This window comes from Lissotriton vulgaris, chromosome 1_1, assembly GCF_964263255.1.
Source record: "Lissotriton vulgaris chromosome 1_1, aLisVul1.2, whole genome shotgun sequence".
Classification (NCBI taxonomy): Eukaryota; Metazoa; Chordata; class Amphibia; order Caudata; family Salamandridae; genus Lissotriton; species Lissotriton vulgaris.
Genome location: NC_141685.1, coordinates 873,537,515 through 873,555,589, shown reverse-complemented (window position 1 = coordinate 873,555,589; position 18,075 = coordinate 873,537,515). Strand labels below are relative to the sequence as shown.

The following is an 18,075-nucleotide window of genomic DNA, read 5'->3' as shown; positions in this document are numbered from 1 at the left end:
CATGCTCTCCACACCACTGGAGTCAAGCTATCCTGGCTGAAGACGGCTGGTAGCCAGAAACTGGTCCTAGGATGCTTGATTCTGGTCCAGGAAAGACATGGCTTGGCAGTTCAGGCTGGACTGTTCCCATGAGGCACAGGGTCAAGGCTGATTTGCATATGGGCATGTCTGAACTGGGTTGGTGTGAAGTGCAAAAAAACTATGGATTTAGGCCCAGATCTCTGTACTCGGTTGAATGTATGACATTGTTCTGCATTCTGTCCATCAACTGTGGTTTTTGCATTTGTCACCCCGAGTGGGATGGGTATGCTCAGACGTGAGTCCCATGGTCTCCACACCACTGCAGTCAAGCTATCCTGGCTGAAGACGGCTGATAGCCAGAAACGGGTCCTAGGATGCTTGATTCCTGTCCAGGAAAGACATGGCTTGGCAGTTCGGGCTGGACTGTTCCCATGAGGCCCAGGGTCAAGGCTGATTTGCATATGGCATGTCTGAACTGGGGTGGTGTGGAGTGCAAAAAAACGATGGATTTAGGCCCAGATCTCTGTACTGGGGTGAATGTATGACATTGTTCTGCATTCTGTCCATCAACTGTGGTTTTTGCATTTGTCACCGCGAGTGGGATGGGTATGCTCAGATTTGAGTGTCATGCTCTCCACACCACTGGAGTCAAGCTATCCTGGCTGAACACGGCTGATAGCCAGAAACCGGTCCTAGGATGCTTGATTCCGGTCCAGGAAAGACATGGCTTGGCAGTTCGGGCTGGACTGTTCCCATGAGGCACAGGGTCAAGGCTGACTTGCATATGGCCATGTCTGAGCTGGGGTGGTGTGGAGTGCAAACAAACGATGGATTTAGGCCCAGAACTCTGTACTGGGGTGAATGTATGACATTGTTCTGCATTCTGTCCATCAACTGTGGTTTTTGCATTTGTTCCTATGAAGAGCATCATATTTAAAAAACAAAGGTCTTAAAAACTTGATCCGATTTGCAAGGTAAAAAACGCAGTCCAAAGAATATGCGTAATTGTGCATTTGCCTTTCAAAAGGCAGGGACACAGACCACTAATATTTTACACCCCTTGCCTACATGGGTGGGATGAATAGATTGGATTACATCCCACTCGAGCCCTTAGGATTTCTTTTCTCAAACCTGGATCTGGTAACTGTGATAAACAAGGGAAAACACAATCCTGGCCAAGTGAAGCTAACGAGAAGCTAACAGATGATTTCTTCTTTTGATATAATAAATCACTTCTGATTTGTAACCATTATATTGCTAATAGTACACTTGTTAGCATAGTATAGTATTCTTGGTTTAAATATCTTCAATAAAAACTATTTAACAAAAAAGGAATGCGCTGATGGGCCTTTTGGCAAGATTTTTCTGTCTTGCTGTGAATCCTTGTGAGCCTCCGCTTCCAGGATTTGGGGTCCAGCCTGGAGAACAAAACAAATATTGCCCTAAAGATTTTTCATGTCCAATTTTGGGAGAACTCAGCCACTAAAGATTTTTATTTAATGCTATCTGCTTCTCTTGGACATCCACATCTCAAATGTAAAACCTATCCAGGAATGACCATATGTACATATTACCTCGCCATTTTTTATACGCTCTCCATATGTATCATTTAGGCTAAGTTATTTCCCTCCTAAAAGTTAACCATATCAGTGGACTAGTGATCGGCTTGGCACCTGTACTTTCAATAATGGCATCTGTGAATTTGACCTCCTCTTGTTATTTTATTAGACCCATTTTACAAAATTGAGGAATCAATGGGGTGAAACTATATAATTATAAAATGTAGAGCTGTCTAGACAAGCCTTGAGTGGTGTACAGATTCTACAAGCATCGCGTCCAACACTTTATGGCCCACGGTATTTGTAGTAAACTGTAGAACAAGTGTCAGTCGAATCACTTGGCCCTTCCTGCACAGCGGTTGCAAAACTATAGTTTGCACAATATTTACAAAACTTAAATCGTACTTCATCAGTTTGTGTCAAATATATCTGTACCATTTATCAAAAACAAGTATAATACTTTCAACATATTAGCATTTATTTACAATTGTCTTTGTGCATATTCTTTTTTGCATGAAAACAATGTTTAACATTCAATACATTTTGTGAAATAAAACAAAATAATGCAAATTAAACATTGCATGAATATGTAGACATTCAATTTATCAAGAATCCCAATGCATTTCGGGATCAAAGGATCCCTTCTTCAGGGGAACTGTGAAATGACCAGAGTGATATATCAATGTTACTTAATCTATACAAATGGTTCAAAAGTGTTGAATTGTTTACATTTGTGGAATACTCGTTTCTGTTATAATCGCAGTTCCTAATATGCAGTCTAAGAGCCTTTACCCCAAGAAAGTGCAAGTGAGTGAAAAAGAAACCTGCATGCTAGCTAGTAAATCAAATGCAAGTGTACAAGTCACCTGACATAAGAATGGTGGGGCCATTACCTGAAATCGACCCAGTCAAAAAAATAGTAGAACCAACAATGCCCAGAAGCTTCGCTGAAACACCTGAAAAAGTACATCACAATTAAGTCTAATTCCTCCTTTTATGAGTTAAACTACGAACATCAAAACATTCTTATGTTACTTTCGGTGCCGCAGTGAGCCGCCACGAAGGATGCCTCAGAGGCAGCGTTGTTGTGAGGTGAAAACACCCTGCAACAAGATGCCAAATGTTCACTTCAAACAATACTCAAAAAGCCTGTTCATTTAGCATTTAAGTTTTCTGACGACAGGGTTACCTGTGATGAAACTGCCTGGCTTCTAAGACACCGGAATTAATTTGCGCCAAACATCCTAGGAGTCTTCCTCTCCTGCCAAAAATATACTCACATTAACACACCGTCCTACATGGTAACCAATTAATAACAACTACGTGTAAAACACTCGAATCTACGTTCAAATACCTTAGAACCGGTTTGTTCGTGACAATCCTTGCCGTCATTCACTCTGGTGCTGCTACAACGCGACGCATTACGTATCGATGAAATACTCCCGGATTCAATGCCCGACATCAAGAAAGGACTACCATCTCACGTTCACGCTGACTCCATAGTGGCAGCCATCTTAACACGATGCCCGATTACATATAAAACGTGCCAAAATGATGCAAAAAGTGCTAAATTAGTTCTAGCCACCACAAATAATGACCTCAAACTAAAAAAAATTGCTGATGCTAAATAAGAATGAGAATTTGTGAATGTATTGCCGTGAATCACCCAGTGTTGGTTATTAAGAATCTGGAAAGGTGCTAAGTTTAAGATGAAAAACACATCAAAATCAAATGTAAAAGCTCTAAAATATTCAAATTAACACGCAACGAATTGACACTGCTAATATATTTACAATCAGTATGCTCATGAATGTCATAACAATATATTATCCAGAAACCATCATCAGAATAAGTAAATGTTGATGACTTTTTATATATCCCTAACTGTGGAATCTTACTGAATCGAATCATTGCTTGGTTTGTGATAACTACATAAACTGTTGCCAGTGGACAGCTATGAGAAAGGAATATGAGTTTCAGAGTTGACATACTATATTGTTGATGGATGTGCTCTATTTTATGAAAAAAATGAATCATGTCTGACAATTTTTTTTACAAGAAACAGATCATATCTAGTTTATCATTTAATCCTTTAGGAATCATTGTATCAAATAATGTAATCCACCAATCCACTGTATTTGTAGGGCACAATATTCGTAGGGAACAGAAACCAAGAGCGCCATCATCATTGTTGCAATCCTAATTGGTTCCACCCTTCTTCACAGAGATCAGACCGTATATTTAATATCAAACTAGAGGCAGTTTCAGTTTTAAATCATATTTCCGTTTAAAATGTGTGTAACTTTTTTTGCAACTTTCTAATGGACTTTTATATATTTTTATTTTAGAACTATGGTTTTAATTCTGTCTCAGTTGTATGCATTTTGATTGGTTGTGAATTTAGAAGCAAGCGGTGAACCTTTGGGAACTTTAAGGGCAGTGGTCGCCGTCTTGTGTTGACCTATTGCTCTTTCCTGCGAATTCCTTACATGAAGTGTATTTTTGTGCCAGCATGTCTGAAAATATTTTGTGCAATGAGGTGGTAGGCTATCTGTGCCTGAGCAACCTTTTTAATATCCATAATAGCCTCCGTTGTATACAGAGGCTAGTAAATTGTGACACATTCTTATGCTTTGTCCTGCTATTTGGTTAGCTGTGCACCACTCACTGAGCATAGCCCTGCTATCCTGTTGCATGGTTATTTGAATATGAGGTATGGGCATTTCCACCATGCTACACCATAGTGTGTTGGCGAAAACCCCATAGTTCTGCCATGTTAGTCGTCATAGTACCTAATCCTCAGATTACTTAGTGGTTGTCTTCATTACACCGAGTCCTACTCTTCCAATATTAATAATATTACAATATATATTTTGTAAAGTACGTTCTATGACTGACAGACTGTGCGGCACGTGCTCCTACAGTGGGTAAACAATATCAGCCTTATTCATGAAGCCGAAATCGGCTCGCAAAGGGCCAGATTCTGAGAATCTGGCCCTTTGCGAGTGCGATTTTTGCATTTGGGATTCATCATCCCAAATGCAAAAATCGCTAATTGCGATCTCGCAATTTTGCGAGGAATTACATTTAAAGAATCTCTATTTGAGATTCCTTAAATGCAATTCATCATCCCATTTTGTTTTGCGAATTCGCAATTTCTGGACGCAATTTACCGCGAGGTCAGACCTCGTGGTAAATTGCGAAAACTCAGAAAAATGCTTTTAAATGCATTTTTCCGAGTTGCATGTTACACACACACATATCCTTTGGACATGTGTGTGTGCAACACCTGTGTAAAATTTCATTTGAGGGGTGCTACAGGGTGTCCTTTGGACACCCCTGGCACCCTTCAAATCGCTATCTTATTTGTGATTAGCTAATTGCTAATCGCAAATAAGGAATACTCCCCATTCATTCCTATGGGCCTTTTGGCCCATAGGAATGAATGGCGAGTTATTCCTTATTTGCGATTAGCAATTTGCTAATCGCAAATAAGGATTATGTAGGAATTGCATTTCTTTATGCAATTTCTACATGACTCCTGTTTTGCGAGTCCTTAATAGCGATTTGCTATGAATCGCTATTAGGGGCTCGCAAAACGGGAGAATGATGAATCCGGCTGTTTGTTCTTCCCTCAGGTCCAGGGCTGCAGAGCCTTGCACGTTGGCCATTCATGGACAGATCGAGTTTCTCTTTTTATTAATAATGCACCCAAATATGAGAAATTAAAAAGTGGACTTTGAGGGTCTGAAAGAGCTGAGGTCTCTTTTCGCCTGCCTCGTCAGAGTTTCGTTCACCCGTCATTCACGGCTCTACAAGTCCACAGGCTGTTGTTGAGAGCCGAAATAAAACACATTGCTTTTATTGATGTAATTCTAACAATAACCTTTGTGTTCAGACAGGCTCTGCCAACGACAAACCGGCTTTACAAGGATCCCGTTAACCAGCACGCCCAGCCTCTGAGCGATAGGGGCGGGACCAGCGTCAGATTTGTTTACAGATGGAGGGAACAGCGTCACTGCTCCGAAACCAGTGTCATCCTCTCTATGCCTTGGGCTGAGGCCTACTCAGTGCATAGCGTGACTGAAAACTCGGTGTCTGTGCTGCACCAGTGTCTGTTCCTTTCTAGACTTCAGCCAATGCCTGCTTAGGCCGACTCGGCATGGGGAAGGGGGTATGTGGGCTGCTCCGTCTGTATTTACTCCCTTCAGGACCCCCGTCAGTGCCATACAGTGATTGAACACTAGGTGTCGCCCCTGTACTCCAGCAGACACAGTAGGCCTTGTTTGAGAAGAGGCAAACACATGCGTACCAGAGACTCATAATATTTGTTGACCACAGCCTAAGGCAGAGGTTGATATTTGTTGCATGTTGTTAATTGTGGTAAGCACCAGTGCATGCTGATCTAGGACTTCAGCTCCTTGTATGTTGCTTGTGAGTGACTGGAACACTGTGTGTGACAGCTGCACCGGCGGCGCCTGCTTTCTTGAAAACATCATTCAGTGCCATACTGTGACTGGACATTGGGTGTCAGTGTTGCATCAGTGTTGGTCTGCTCTCTCTAAAACCTTAGCTAGTGCAGTAACGTGACTGTCCACTTCGTATCATTGCTGCACTGGTGTCTAATCAGTACGGTACCCCAGCCAGTGCCAATCTCGGACTGGACACTGTGGTGTATCTCTCTCTGCTCAAGGGCCGAAGTCGGTGCCATACCGCAATTGAACGCTGGATGTCGCTGCTGTATCAGAATGTCTGTTTTCTTCAGGATCTCAGCTGATGATCTTGCAAGGACACGCTTAGTCACGGGTTGTTTTAGTCACATCTTTTATTGAGCGTTTGGCGATAATAAGTTACAGTGCGGCTTTGTAGGGCCTACACATACAAATAATATACACATATACATACATACATATATAGATAACGTTTTTTTTGTTACATTGTATTTACAGGTGGCAGGGTGGGGACGTGCAGCGTAAGAAGAGGCATGTGTGGAGTGGGGGAGCTCGCTCCTCCGGGCTTTCATCTCGTGACACCTCAAAAAAGACTCGTGTTATACCAAAAGACCCCCACAGGACCCCTAAGCTGTGTTAGGTCAACCTGGGGCCTTGAACTCATGGGCGAATCCTCGCCCGACCTCGGGTCTTCTCTTTAGTCCAGGGTGGCACCCTCAACCCTGTGTTTCAGTCAGCGACCTGCAAGGCAGCCTCCCCCAGACTCGCTGGGTGCGCCTTGTCATGCTCAGGTTCGTTGCTCAGTCTTTGTGTTGGATGCCCAGAGCCCCTGGTGGGTACTCACTCCTGTGTACAGCAGTAGCCGATAGATGCCGGCCAGGGACCAGTGGCTGCCATTATTGACCAGGGAATGTTATCTCATTGGAGGGTTTCTCCTTTTATGTAGGTTCAAGCATAGTAACAATGTTCCACCCCTACCCTGACTGGCAAGTGTGAAAACCAGTAGATTAGGTTTGTTTGTGCCTCTGAAAGGCTGGCGGAGCCCAGACAGCTATGGGCCCAGCCTAGCCTTAGCCTTGTGACTTACTGTTCCCTAAACCCACAGGCCTTTTAAAGGCATCTGTCTGTCAGTGCCCCAGCCCTACTGATCTTTTGAACTAACGGGCCTGTTATTGATTCATTCTGCTGACATGTAACTGCTTGTGTGTGACATTCTGACACCTGACCCCCTACATTTCCATTCTGCTAAAGGTAGACTTTTTCTTCTTCTTTAAAAAAAATTAAAATCTGGCCATCCCTAACATTTTTTGCTTCACACCGTACTTATATGGAGAGTGAGCCAGGGTAGGGGTGGTGGGGATAAAAGAGACATTGGTCTGTGTTTTCATGTGCACGTGGGGTGAGGCGGGGTTGACAGGCCGACGTGTATATGCTGCAAAATCTGCTGCTGGGCGTCTGTGCCTCTGGCCAATCACACTTCAGATTAACATAGCTATGAGACGCAGTGCTGCAAAGTAAGTTACTCCCTGCCTTAACTTTTCTAGTGATCGGCCACGAGCTCTTACTGTCCTGCAAAGAAATCTGTTGTTCTTCTGTTTCCTCTGCGCGTGCGCAAATAAGATTTTGAAAACAGTAGCATGACTGTGCAGAATCAGTCTGAGGGGCATGGCGGTTGTGTTGCACGTACATTACAGCGGTAAAGGCGGGAAAACATGCGGCACTGATTGCTCACTGCTGAGGGCTATGCGGGACTGGCTACACGTGCACGAGCGGCCTTCCGGTCTTCTGCCCTGCACGTGCCGTTTTGCCTGTGCTGGTACTCTGACAAATATGTTTTGTGGGCCTAGGCAGGGCACGAGTCGGGGGTACACGCAGGTGAACTGCGTCCACCCACTTTTTTCATAGTGCTTACCACCCCTGAGGAGGCGTTGTAATAATTTAAATGTCACTATTTTTTTTAAAGCACTATGGCTAGAGGAAGCTTTACGCTGACAAAAGGTAACATTGTTTTATATGTAGCGTACAAAAGTGTGAATCTTCTGCCTAAATCAGGAGGGTTTGCAAGTATACTCGAAATGTGCTCAAATGTACTCCGGATACAGCTGCTAAACATATATGTGAGGGCTTTAGATCTGATGTCACATCTTGTGATCCCAGTTCCTATGATGTCACCCGCCTCAAGCGCTGTGATGTCACGCGCCTCACGCACCGTGATGCCACGCGCTGTGATGCCACTTGCATACTGATTAATTAGGTTAGTCCCCCCTCTTCTGTTTTTTAGGACTTCTGCCCTGGGCCTAGGAGTGATTTTCAGGGTTGCCAGCTAGAGTTGGGGAAGCCCTAAGTGGAAATGGCAGATATGCTGGAGTTTGGCGGTGCACCGCCTCTAAGGCTAGTCAGTCTCTCAGTTTCTCCTGCCTGGGTCTGTTGCCCCCCTCCCCCCCTTAACAAATCACTCTCTTCTGCTTCCAGCTTCTTGGGCGATGTCTACTGCGGCGGCAGGTGGTGTGTCCGGTACTGGGCCCAGTCCCGATGCTGAGGTCGGGGGATAGAGAACTCCTTCGAGGGATCAAATTCCTGTGTTGGGGAAAGAGGAAAAAAAGCAGGCAATTGTGAGTGAAGTAAGATGTCTCAACTAAGACTCCCCTTGTTTGTTTCTACCCTCAAACATATCAAGGGCTATTTTCTCCTGTGCGCGGTTTCATCCAATGTAATCAGTGTTTCCTCTCACCACATACATTATTAATATAATATCCCCTGCAGGACAACGCCCTCGTCTTCCTGTGCAATGTTTCATTTAAGGTAATCACTGTTCCTTCCCGCCACTTACAGGGTAACGCCAACGCTTTGTTCCTGTGTGTCACAACTCTCATCCAATGAACTTGTTTCACCCACATCCAGGGTTACCCTGGCCCCCTCCTGTGTTTTGCTTCACCCTATGTATTCTGTGTTTGTGCTCACTAACAATTACAGATGCTACACTCTCCCCTCAGGTGTATTTCGTTCAACATACTATGAGTTTTTTTTTAAAAAAAGTTGGAAAATTATGGGCGGAGATTTCCTCCTAGATGTAATTTTCAATTTTTTTAAATTTGGCTTCCAGGTTGGCTACTGCTAACGTCGTGTAACTTCTGCAGTCTGATCCCATCCCTGCTGTGCAGAGTTCTTGATGGTGGAGATTTCGGCATGGGGGGATAGGATGCCCTGTGCAAACATACACTCTGGCTTTGCTTTTCTCCCCCGGGAAAATATGTTTTCCTGTGGAAAAAGCTCTTTCCCTACACCCGTACCAAATCTGGTGGTGATCCATTCCCGTTCCCACCCTTGAAGGGGAAGTACGCCAGCCTTTGCCTGGAATAAACGCTCCACTCTTACCCTCTTGCATGTTATTTCATCCAATGTACCCAGTGTTTCCACCTACAACATGCAGGACTGTCTTCTCTCCCTCCTCTGAGTCAATTCATCCAGTAAACCCAGGGTTTCTACCCAACGCACAGTGCTCTCCCTCTCGTGTGTGCCATTTCCTTAAATGTTCTTCGTGTTTCAGCATACACAGCACCTTGGCTGACCTCTGTCTCCATCTGTGCTTTGTTGTGCCCTAGACAGACAATGTTTTTATCCTTCCACACATACAGATCTCCCCAAGTCCATGTCTTTTCAGCCGAGATGCCTAACCTCTTTACTCATCAGCATCTGCAGGGCTGCATTCCTTTCCTTCCCAATGATGCATAGTTTCATAAATTCTACCTGACTTATCCACCCACCAGCACATACTGTGCCTCACGCCCAACCGTGTGACTGTCCAGTTAGATATGTGCAACAGTTCTAGTCACCAACACAAGCTGGACTAACACTGTCGCCGCTGCTGTTTCGGGGTCTGGTCCACGCTACCTAACGCATCTACCTACAAACATATACTAGGCTATACTTCCCCACCTAATTGTGCCATTATTATTGCAACGCAACCCCCTTCCCACCAACAATTACCAGCCTTTTCCACTTTCTTTACAACCAACCTATGCTTCTATCCACAAATTCATACTTAGCTTGACTCGACCTTCGAACTTTGTCGGTGTTTGGTCTGGATAACCCCCCCCCCCCCCCCTTTTTACCACAAGACAAACTTACACTAATTCTTTATGTATCATTATTTGTACAAAGCTACTCATGCTTTCTACCCACCAGCACATACTTGGTATATTGTATTTGTGTGCAATTTACCCTCCAACACATTTGTCCACACCACACCCTCCTAAATATGTCATTGTTTTGTCCAAGTGGCCCGCCTTTGTACTCCTCAACGCATACTGACTGTCCCTCCATCCGGAATGTGTCATAAACAGGTCCATACTACCCAAATTTTATACCCATTAAATCACACTGGGTTTGGTGTCCCCCATTATTATGTTATCAGTGTTTGGTCCAAACGCTCCAAAGTTTCAACCATCAAACTTATGCTTGACTAAAGTCTCGATCCTCTCTGTTATGATTCGTAGACGTTTTTCTGCCCGTCTTCCCCAATCCATAACATATTCAGGTAAACCACCCCATATATGTAAAGTGCTTTGCCACGCTTCGACTCATCCTCTTGCACATGCAAACCCCCCACACGCCTGATGGACAGGTAGGATGGTCCTCTTTGTTTTCTACCTGTGAAGCTTCCCCTGAGCACAAGGGGCCTCCAGGACAGAGTGCCAGAAACTCTTCGACTTACCTTCATGGGTAGCGTGTCCACAAACCGAGGCGGGGATGAGGGGGAACTTCTGCCGGAGTCGCATGCTATGGAGGAAAAAGAGGAGAATCAGGGAATGTGGCGGTAGAAACCCACGTTGCAGCATGAATGTGTTCATGATCAGCACTGATGATAGGCAATGCTCCAGGACCACCCTTTTTTAGGGGCAACATCTCTCAATTGTATCAAAGTGACTTCTTCTGTCACCACTGGAGTCATTCATCTTGTTCAGCATGTTTTCTACCCCCCAACTCTATATATTAAATTCAAAAGAGGCCCTGCCCGCTAGTTGTGGGGTTCTGTGCGGCTTTTCCCGCCTCCCCTCCAGCCGGTGTCTTTGGTATGTCCCACCTCTGTGGGCTGGGCTCTGCACTGTGCATTAACAAGAATCATCCAGTCGGAAATGGTTTTTAGATAGTTCATCATGGTCTACCTCCTTAAACTGAAGTGTGGAAAACAAATCTTCACGCTAAACACTATCAAAAAATAAACTGTTTATGAATCTTCTTGGGAAAGTATGGTCTACTATAGATGTCCTTAAGGATATTATTTACTTAAATAACACAGTTTTTGATTCTCAAATAATGCGGATTCATAAAGTACAAATTGTAGAAGAGATAGACAGTTGTGCACCACTTTAGGTACAATGACTGGCACCTGCAGATTAGGCCGCTTATCAGATCAACAAAAAAGTTCATGTATGCTCATTATGTATGTACACCCAGTATCACATACTTGTGTCTGTCTTAAGTTGTACGTTAATTGCAGTTGGGGCGTCACATTTTCCCTACTCCCTATGCTCCCTTCTCGCAGGCCAAGAATCCCATAGGGTCCACCAACTCTAGTTTGTCTGTCTTATCCCCCATCCTCAGGGGCAGAGTGCTGTACTGTCCCTTCGCGTCCTGGTACCCCTGTACTCCTGTGTCTGAGCTCAAAGTTGTCACGATCATTGAGTGCAGATGTGTGACGTGTCCCCCACCTACTCACTCCTTCTCTGGGTGCAGAGCTCTGCCGTACCCCACTTAAGAGTGCAGAGGTGTTTGGTGCCCCCACCCCTCCTTTGGGGACAGTGTTCTTTGGTATCCTGGATGTTAGAATTCCACCTCTAGGTGTGAAGCTCTGGGGTACTCTTCACCCATGAATGTAACTCTGTCCAGCTTCCAATGGCATCACCTCTGAGCGCTGAGAATGGAGGTGTTCTTAAAGTGCTCCCGCCCTCCCCTTACTCTGGGTCTATGCCTCTGTAGTGTTATGGCCTCTGTGAGTTATAGGATGTCCTCCACCCACCCCAAGGTGAAACACTCTACAGTGATGGTTTGTTGATGGTTTGTGTATTTATGTGTAGCACTGGTCAAGGAAGATACCTAAGGGAGCTATTGTCACATCTGTACCTGACCAATGGCCATTGGTAAAATATGCAGAGGGCACTCCCCTTCCCGTCCTACCTTGGTTAGCATCATCCTGGGCGAATACCCGGTTCTCCACGCCATAGGATTGCCTCAGTAGACGAGGCTGATTCTGGCCAATTTGCCCGTTGCTCTTCGGAGTGTCAGACACGCAGCGGGTCAGGAGGCACATCTCGGGGACAATGTACATGATCAGGAAGACCCAACCATTGGCCACAAGGGCAATGGCCAGGGTTGGGTCGTCCCAGTTGTGTCCGTGGCCCAGACTCTGGTTGCCCGTGAGCAGCATGACGATCCACACGACCCAGATGGCGATGGAGAAGAACATGGTGACGTAAATGTGGGTACCATGCCGTTTCCATGAGGAGTTGCAGCCACAGAGCGTGAACAAGGAGATGAGGAAGGTGAGGGCCATGAGTGCCATTACATAGATGAGCACCATCACAAAGTCCTTGTTGTAGTCATCCTTGGTGGCGTCATCTGCCGTGTAGACACACTCTTTGTTGCCTTTGACGATCACCAGCACCACATAGAGGATTGCGATGACGCACTGGACCAACCACAAGATGATAACGGTGAGAAACATCCACCACCCAGAGATGCCCAGGCCCCCGCGGACCAGCCGCACCAGCTTACTGGCATGCATCAGCAGGCAGGCAAAACAGAGGGCGAAGAGGACCCCGAAGAGGAAGAAGCGAGTGGGGCAGGTTTGTCTGGTCAGCCGGATGATGAAGGCGAAGGTAAGGCCGAAGATGCCAAGGGTGCCCAGCAGGAAGAGGAGCTGGATGGGGATGAGGGCACGCTTGGCGCAGTCTGTCACACGTGAGGTCATGCCGATGAGGGCCAGCATGAGGATGAGGGTGACCACAATTCCGGCTGCGGCCAGCGACTCCAGGACGATGCCCCATGCTGCCTGCTCATCGCACAGGTACTGGTAGATTGGGTAATAGGAATCTGGGCAGACCATGAGTGCGGTGTGGGCGCCCCTGACCAGGAGAAAGATCCGTGGATGGCACTATGGAAAGAAGAGAAGCCATGACATTTAGAGAACATCCTTCACAGAACTCATGCATAGTCAGATTTGTTATTTCTCCTGTTATGACTTTGAGTATCGCCTAAGATTAAATTCAATGAGACCTAAACATCAGATTAGAACATTGATGCCACGCGCATCTCGGAGGCACCCGAAGTAACCCTCTGCCCCCTAACCCCAACACCCCTTCTAGATTCCTGCCCCCCAAAACCTTGACCTTGACAAGGGAACTGAACGAATTATGTGGGGTGTCTAAAACCCAAAATATTTCTGTAAAATGTTTTCTGTAGGTATGTTGTTCTTTTGCCCCAAAAGGGGTGGTGCCCTCCAGGGGCATCCTGGGCAGTAGTATGAACCCTCCCTCACCGGGGTACAGCTGCTGGTCACTGGTTAAACCCATTCCACTTGCACCATTTCACAAGTATTGTTGAACATGTTAGCCATTTCACACCCCCTTCCCAGAGATTCTGAACAACATTTAAAGAATGGGCTACGGGCGAGTATACCAATTACTCCGCACACCCCACCCAGATGTTAGTCGGGTGGTCCGCCCTGGTGACCCGGAAATGAATCCCCCATTACAATAAGCCTTCGCTTCCGTCGTATATTGGAGGAGGGAAGGTTGGCCATACAGATCAACACTGTTGCTTTCCGATTTCAACTGAAGAGCAGGGACCCTTCTTTCGCTTAACTTTAAACAAATAGTAATAATGCGCAGTGCTCTACACTGACTGGACACGGTACACAAGAAGAACTTCTCCTGGGTGCGCACCGTCCCCATCACACCCTGGACCCCTACCAGAGAATCTCAAACTCTGGCACTGCACTTCTAAGAAGTCTCGCTATCCTGGCGAAGAACCGGCCATATTCCTGCCGTTCACTACAGCGCCCTGACGCAGCGTGAGGACGCTAGAATTGAACTTCACTGGTAATGATCCCAACGCTTCTTCACCCCTGCCTCCCCGCGGGGCCCCCTGGACCCATGGGTGGTGGGCTGGCGCATCCCGAGGAGAGCACGATTACAAGCCCGCTTCCGACTCACCTTCTAGGCGCTTGGTGCTTGCAGGCGCGTCCCGGGACAGGTGCCACGTTCGTGGGATACGTCGGAGGCTCTCGTGCTGATCTCGCTGGCTCGTCGTCCTTGGGAGGTGTTATAAGTGCCGAGGAGCGGGGAGGGAGGGGGAGAGCGCTCCGGGGACACACCTGGACCAGTCTGGCAGCTACTCACTGCCTATAAAGTGCCAGAGAGGGAATCTCTGACGTAAGGGAGGCGCCCATCACAACAGAGCGCAAACCGCAAGTCTTTCAACACCGCACGTGCTCCGGGCCGGGACCGAGGTGCCTCGGCGGAGCTGTCTCTGGGTTTCAGGGGAGGCAGGATGAGCCAGGGGTCAGGAATGCGGGCCCAGGCTGGCCTGCGCGTTGCACTCCGTGCTGGAATAGCAGGGGGTGCTGGAGACCAGAGACGAAGTTTGGAAAACGATTAAATTTCGTCAGTAGAAACCAGAGCAATTTACAATTTTTTTTATTAAAGAAAAAAAAAGAACCACTGCTTTCCAAAAAAGGAGACACAGATATATATTGATAAAAGAAGCCATGTTTACATTCTTGTTATTAATGACTAAAAACGCAAAGTCCGAAATGATGAACGTGTGTGTGTATGGGGGGCCTGGGGGGTGAAGACAAATTAAAGTGCGGAGAGCTGATGTCACCGAGGGGTTTGAGTGGGGTCTAAGAGTGGGCCTGTACAGAATGCACACTGAGAGCGAGAGTGGTGGAAGGTTTGCAGTGGGTCCCACTTTCCTTCCCATTGTATTGGGCTTGACCGAGGAGAGTCATGCCACGTCAGTTCCTGTTTCAGGGTCTCCCCCTATAATCGTCTGTTATCAGTTTTTGAGAAAAGATGGCAGACTGAGAATCTATAGGGCGGGTGTGGAGTAGGTCACCGAGCTCCTTGACATATTGGCCCCACCTCGATAGGGTTCTTATATCGGTGTGGGAGAAGCACAGCGGGGGGCCTCCAGCCAAGAGTGAGAGCCTTCATTATATAAGCTGGTTTCAAAAGAGACCTCTGTCCTGTGGCATCAAGCGTAGAATAGCAGCACAGAAGGTGTAACCATGATTCTTTCTTATGTCTGCAAGCCCCCTCCTTGCCCGGATGGGCCCATGGGTTAAAGCCGGCCACTGGTAGGCCTAGCAGGCTCTGAGACCTACGGGTGATTTATGCGCTATATAAATACAAATACAAATAGGATGTCTCTACGGGCCCGTGTATTTATGGCTTCTGAGAAGTCTGGTTATGGCTTCCCTGGTAGATAGGAATTGTTCAGAGGAGACAGAATGCTGGAGGGCTTTAAGGAGCGAGTGTCCAGCAAGTACGAGTTTAATTGCAGCGGCCTATTGATAGCCCTTCTTCAGGCTGTATAAGGGATAGCATCTGATTTTAACGCGGATCCTTCAATGTGCAGAGAGGCAATTGCTTTTCGAACTTTTCGGATGCCAGGGCTCCCAGGGCTCTCAAATGTCTCTGTCAGGCGATGTTTGAGTGAGTTTACTGGCTCTTTTAGGACCCATATATAGAGTTTCAGGGTGTCAGCCTCACAGGTCAGAGTTTGTCTTGAGAGGCCAAGTTCCAGGTGCAGTCAGGTCTTCCGGCTGTATCTGGGCAGTTGAAATAAGTAAGTAAGTAGGGGGTTTATTTTTTTTTCTTGATTTTATATTTTTTTTAATAGTAAATCTGTTTTTATTGAATTTTAGAATACATATACAGAAAGGCAACATACACTCAGTGCTTTCAGTGCATTGGGTCACACATCAACTGTGGAAACTTACTACTGGTACATGGGTTCGAACATTTCAAGTTTTCGTGGGGTGCCTAGTGCACCCGAACGCATGGAAATCCAGTGTTTATCGCAGTCCATGAATAATAAAGATTACAGTGTCATGGTATCTTGATCCCATCAATCCAGTGTGTAAGTCTTTCAGAGGGATCAATATAGACTTCTGAACAGATAACGTGTGATTAAGCAGTTTAAAACCAACAACCGCAACATTGACCGGTGCCAGTGCAAGTATCTACCCTCCCGAGGGTGGCGCTAGGTGGGCGCTGGACCAAGATGGCTGCACTCAGTAAGGCTCTAGCCCTTCTGAGCTTTGCATGATCCTCCATACCATCCTGAGTGCATATAAATGCCTGTAAATACCACCGATAGCATCGCGCAGATGAGAGGTGTTGGACTTGGCCCTTCTGGCAGGTTCACCCCTGAACTTTTTGCCTAGTGATTTCTGGTCTTTGCGCACTTTGACACTGTGGCGCAGTGTAAAGTGCGTGCTCTCCCTGAGTGCGTGTGTGAGATTGGCCTGCTCTCCCATAGGAATGCATGGGGAATGTCTGTGTCCCTGGTAGTTCCTGATGCGTGAGGCGTGCATGGTCAAGCTTGGTATGTGCGAACTCGTGAGAGTGAATGCTGCGCAATGGTATGTGCGGCGTGTATGTGTCTTGTGCGGAAGCGCCACTTCTAGACATGGCTGTGTATGTGCTGTGAGGGTGCTGGCGTGTGATTGGCTGGAGCTGGCTGGGATGCCAGGCTCCAGGAAGTCTGTGTGGGTCTGCCCCAGTGGTGAATGAAGAGATTAGCATGCTGATGTGAGGGAGGGGCTGCGCCTGTGTCCTGAATGGGGCTGGGTTTTCCCCACACAATGCTGGCTCCGCCCCCTGTGGTGCGACTGATGACCCTAGCCTGCCGGATGAATGAAAGGGGTGGTTGAGCCATCAACAGTGCTCTCAGACCAGCTGCGACTGGTTCTGCCCCCACCCTGCACCCACAGACAAAAGGGAAAAGGTGTATAAAAGAGGGGCTGTGACCCCAGGAAAATGTTCTTGTTCTGACACTTGAATCTGACCAGGGGCATGCTGCTGCTGGGGCCCGGGGGAAGGCTTGCCTCCCTGGGCCCAGCCCAGCCCCTGGACTCCTAATGGACCTTTGCTGGACTGTGGAATGCCCTAAAGCGCCTGGGAGCGCTTGTTCTTTACTCTAGCGCTGTGGAGCCCCTTTCTGTCTGCCCTTCTAGCGCCTGGGAGCGCTGGAGTGTCTACTAAGCGCTTGGGAGCGCTTCCTTTCTGCCACAGCGCGCTGAGAGCGCTTTGTTTGCCAAGCCGGTGCCCACCCGGCATTTGTGGAGTTCTGCTGCACTCGTTGTGTGGTTACGAGTGCCCACCTCGCTTTATGGTTATTTTAATGCCGGTGCCCACCCGGCATTGCCCCGCTTATTTAATTATTTAAAGTCGGGTGCCACCCCGATTATGGCCGCATCTTGATTTTTCACTTCGAGGGTGCTCACCCCTCTTAAATGCCCCCGAGTATCACCGCCGCGGCCCGAGCGCCGCAAAACAGGAAGCCAGGCACTACGGTGCCTGACGCGGGGCGGGACTTCCGGTTTTGGAGGGAAGTCCCGCCTGCCGCCGCGCACCGATTGGCTGCTCGCTGCCACGGGGGAAAAAGGAAACAAACAGCCGGCCGAGAGATGTCGTCTCGTGGCCCGGGGCTCCAGTGAATTATGGAGAGCCCCGGGGCCGCCAGCAGCGCCGCAGCCAGCGAGAGGAGTCCCCGCCACAGCAGATCCGGTGAGTGAGGGTGCTTGCAAAGGGGAGGAGGGGGGCGTCGGGACACATTGCCGGTGTCCGCCCCCACTCTCTCAGTAGCACAAAGTCCTGGGCATTTCCAAGAGCCTGAGAGGCTCCAAAAACTGCCGCATTGTATGTTTGAGCCTGGAAGGCTCTGGGGCATATTTATTCCTCGAGTCCCCAGGAGGGGGACTCCACCGATTGCCCCACATTTGCTTCAGAGCCCGGAGAGGCTCCAGAGACGGCCGC

The 18,075-nt window shown here is 47.4% G+C and overlaps 1 protein-coding gene across 1 annotated transcript; it reads right to left on the bottom strand.

The window, feature by feature from the left end:
- Positions 1-6,387: 6,387 nt before the first annotated feature.
- LOC147748052 (G protein-coupled receptor family C group 5 member D-like) lies at positions 6,388-14,383 on the bottom strand. Its single transcript, XM_086958205.1, has 4 exons — positions 14,245-14,383; positions 12,209-13,184; positions 10,746-10,810; positions 6,388-8,608 (listed from the first exon to the last, which is right to left on the bottom strand). Exons 2-4 carry the CDS (start codon positions 13,134-13,136, stop codon positions 8,519-8,521), a joined length of 1,083 nt encoding a protein of 360 aa, XP_086814331.1. The 5' UTR covers positions 13,137-13,184; positions 14,245-14,383; the 3' UTR covers positions 6,388-8,518.
- Between the last annotated feature and the right edge of the window lie 3,692 nt (positions 14,384-18,075).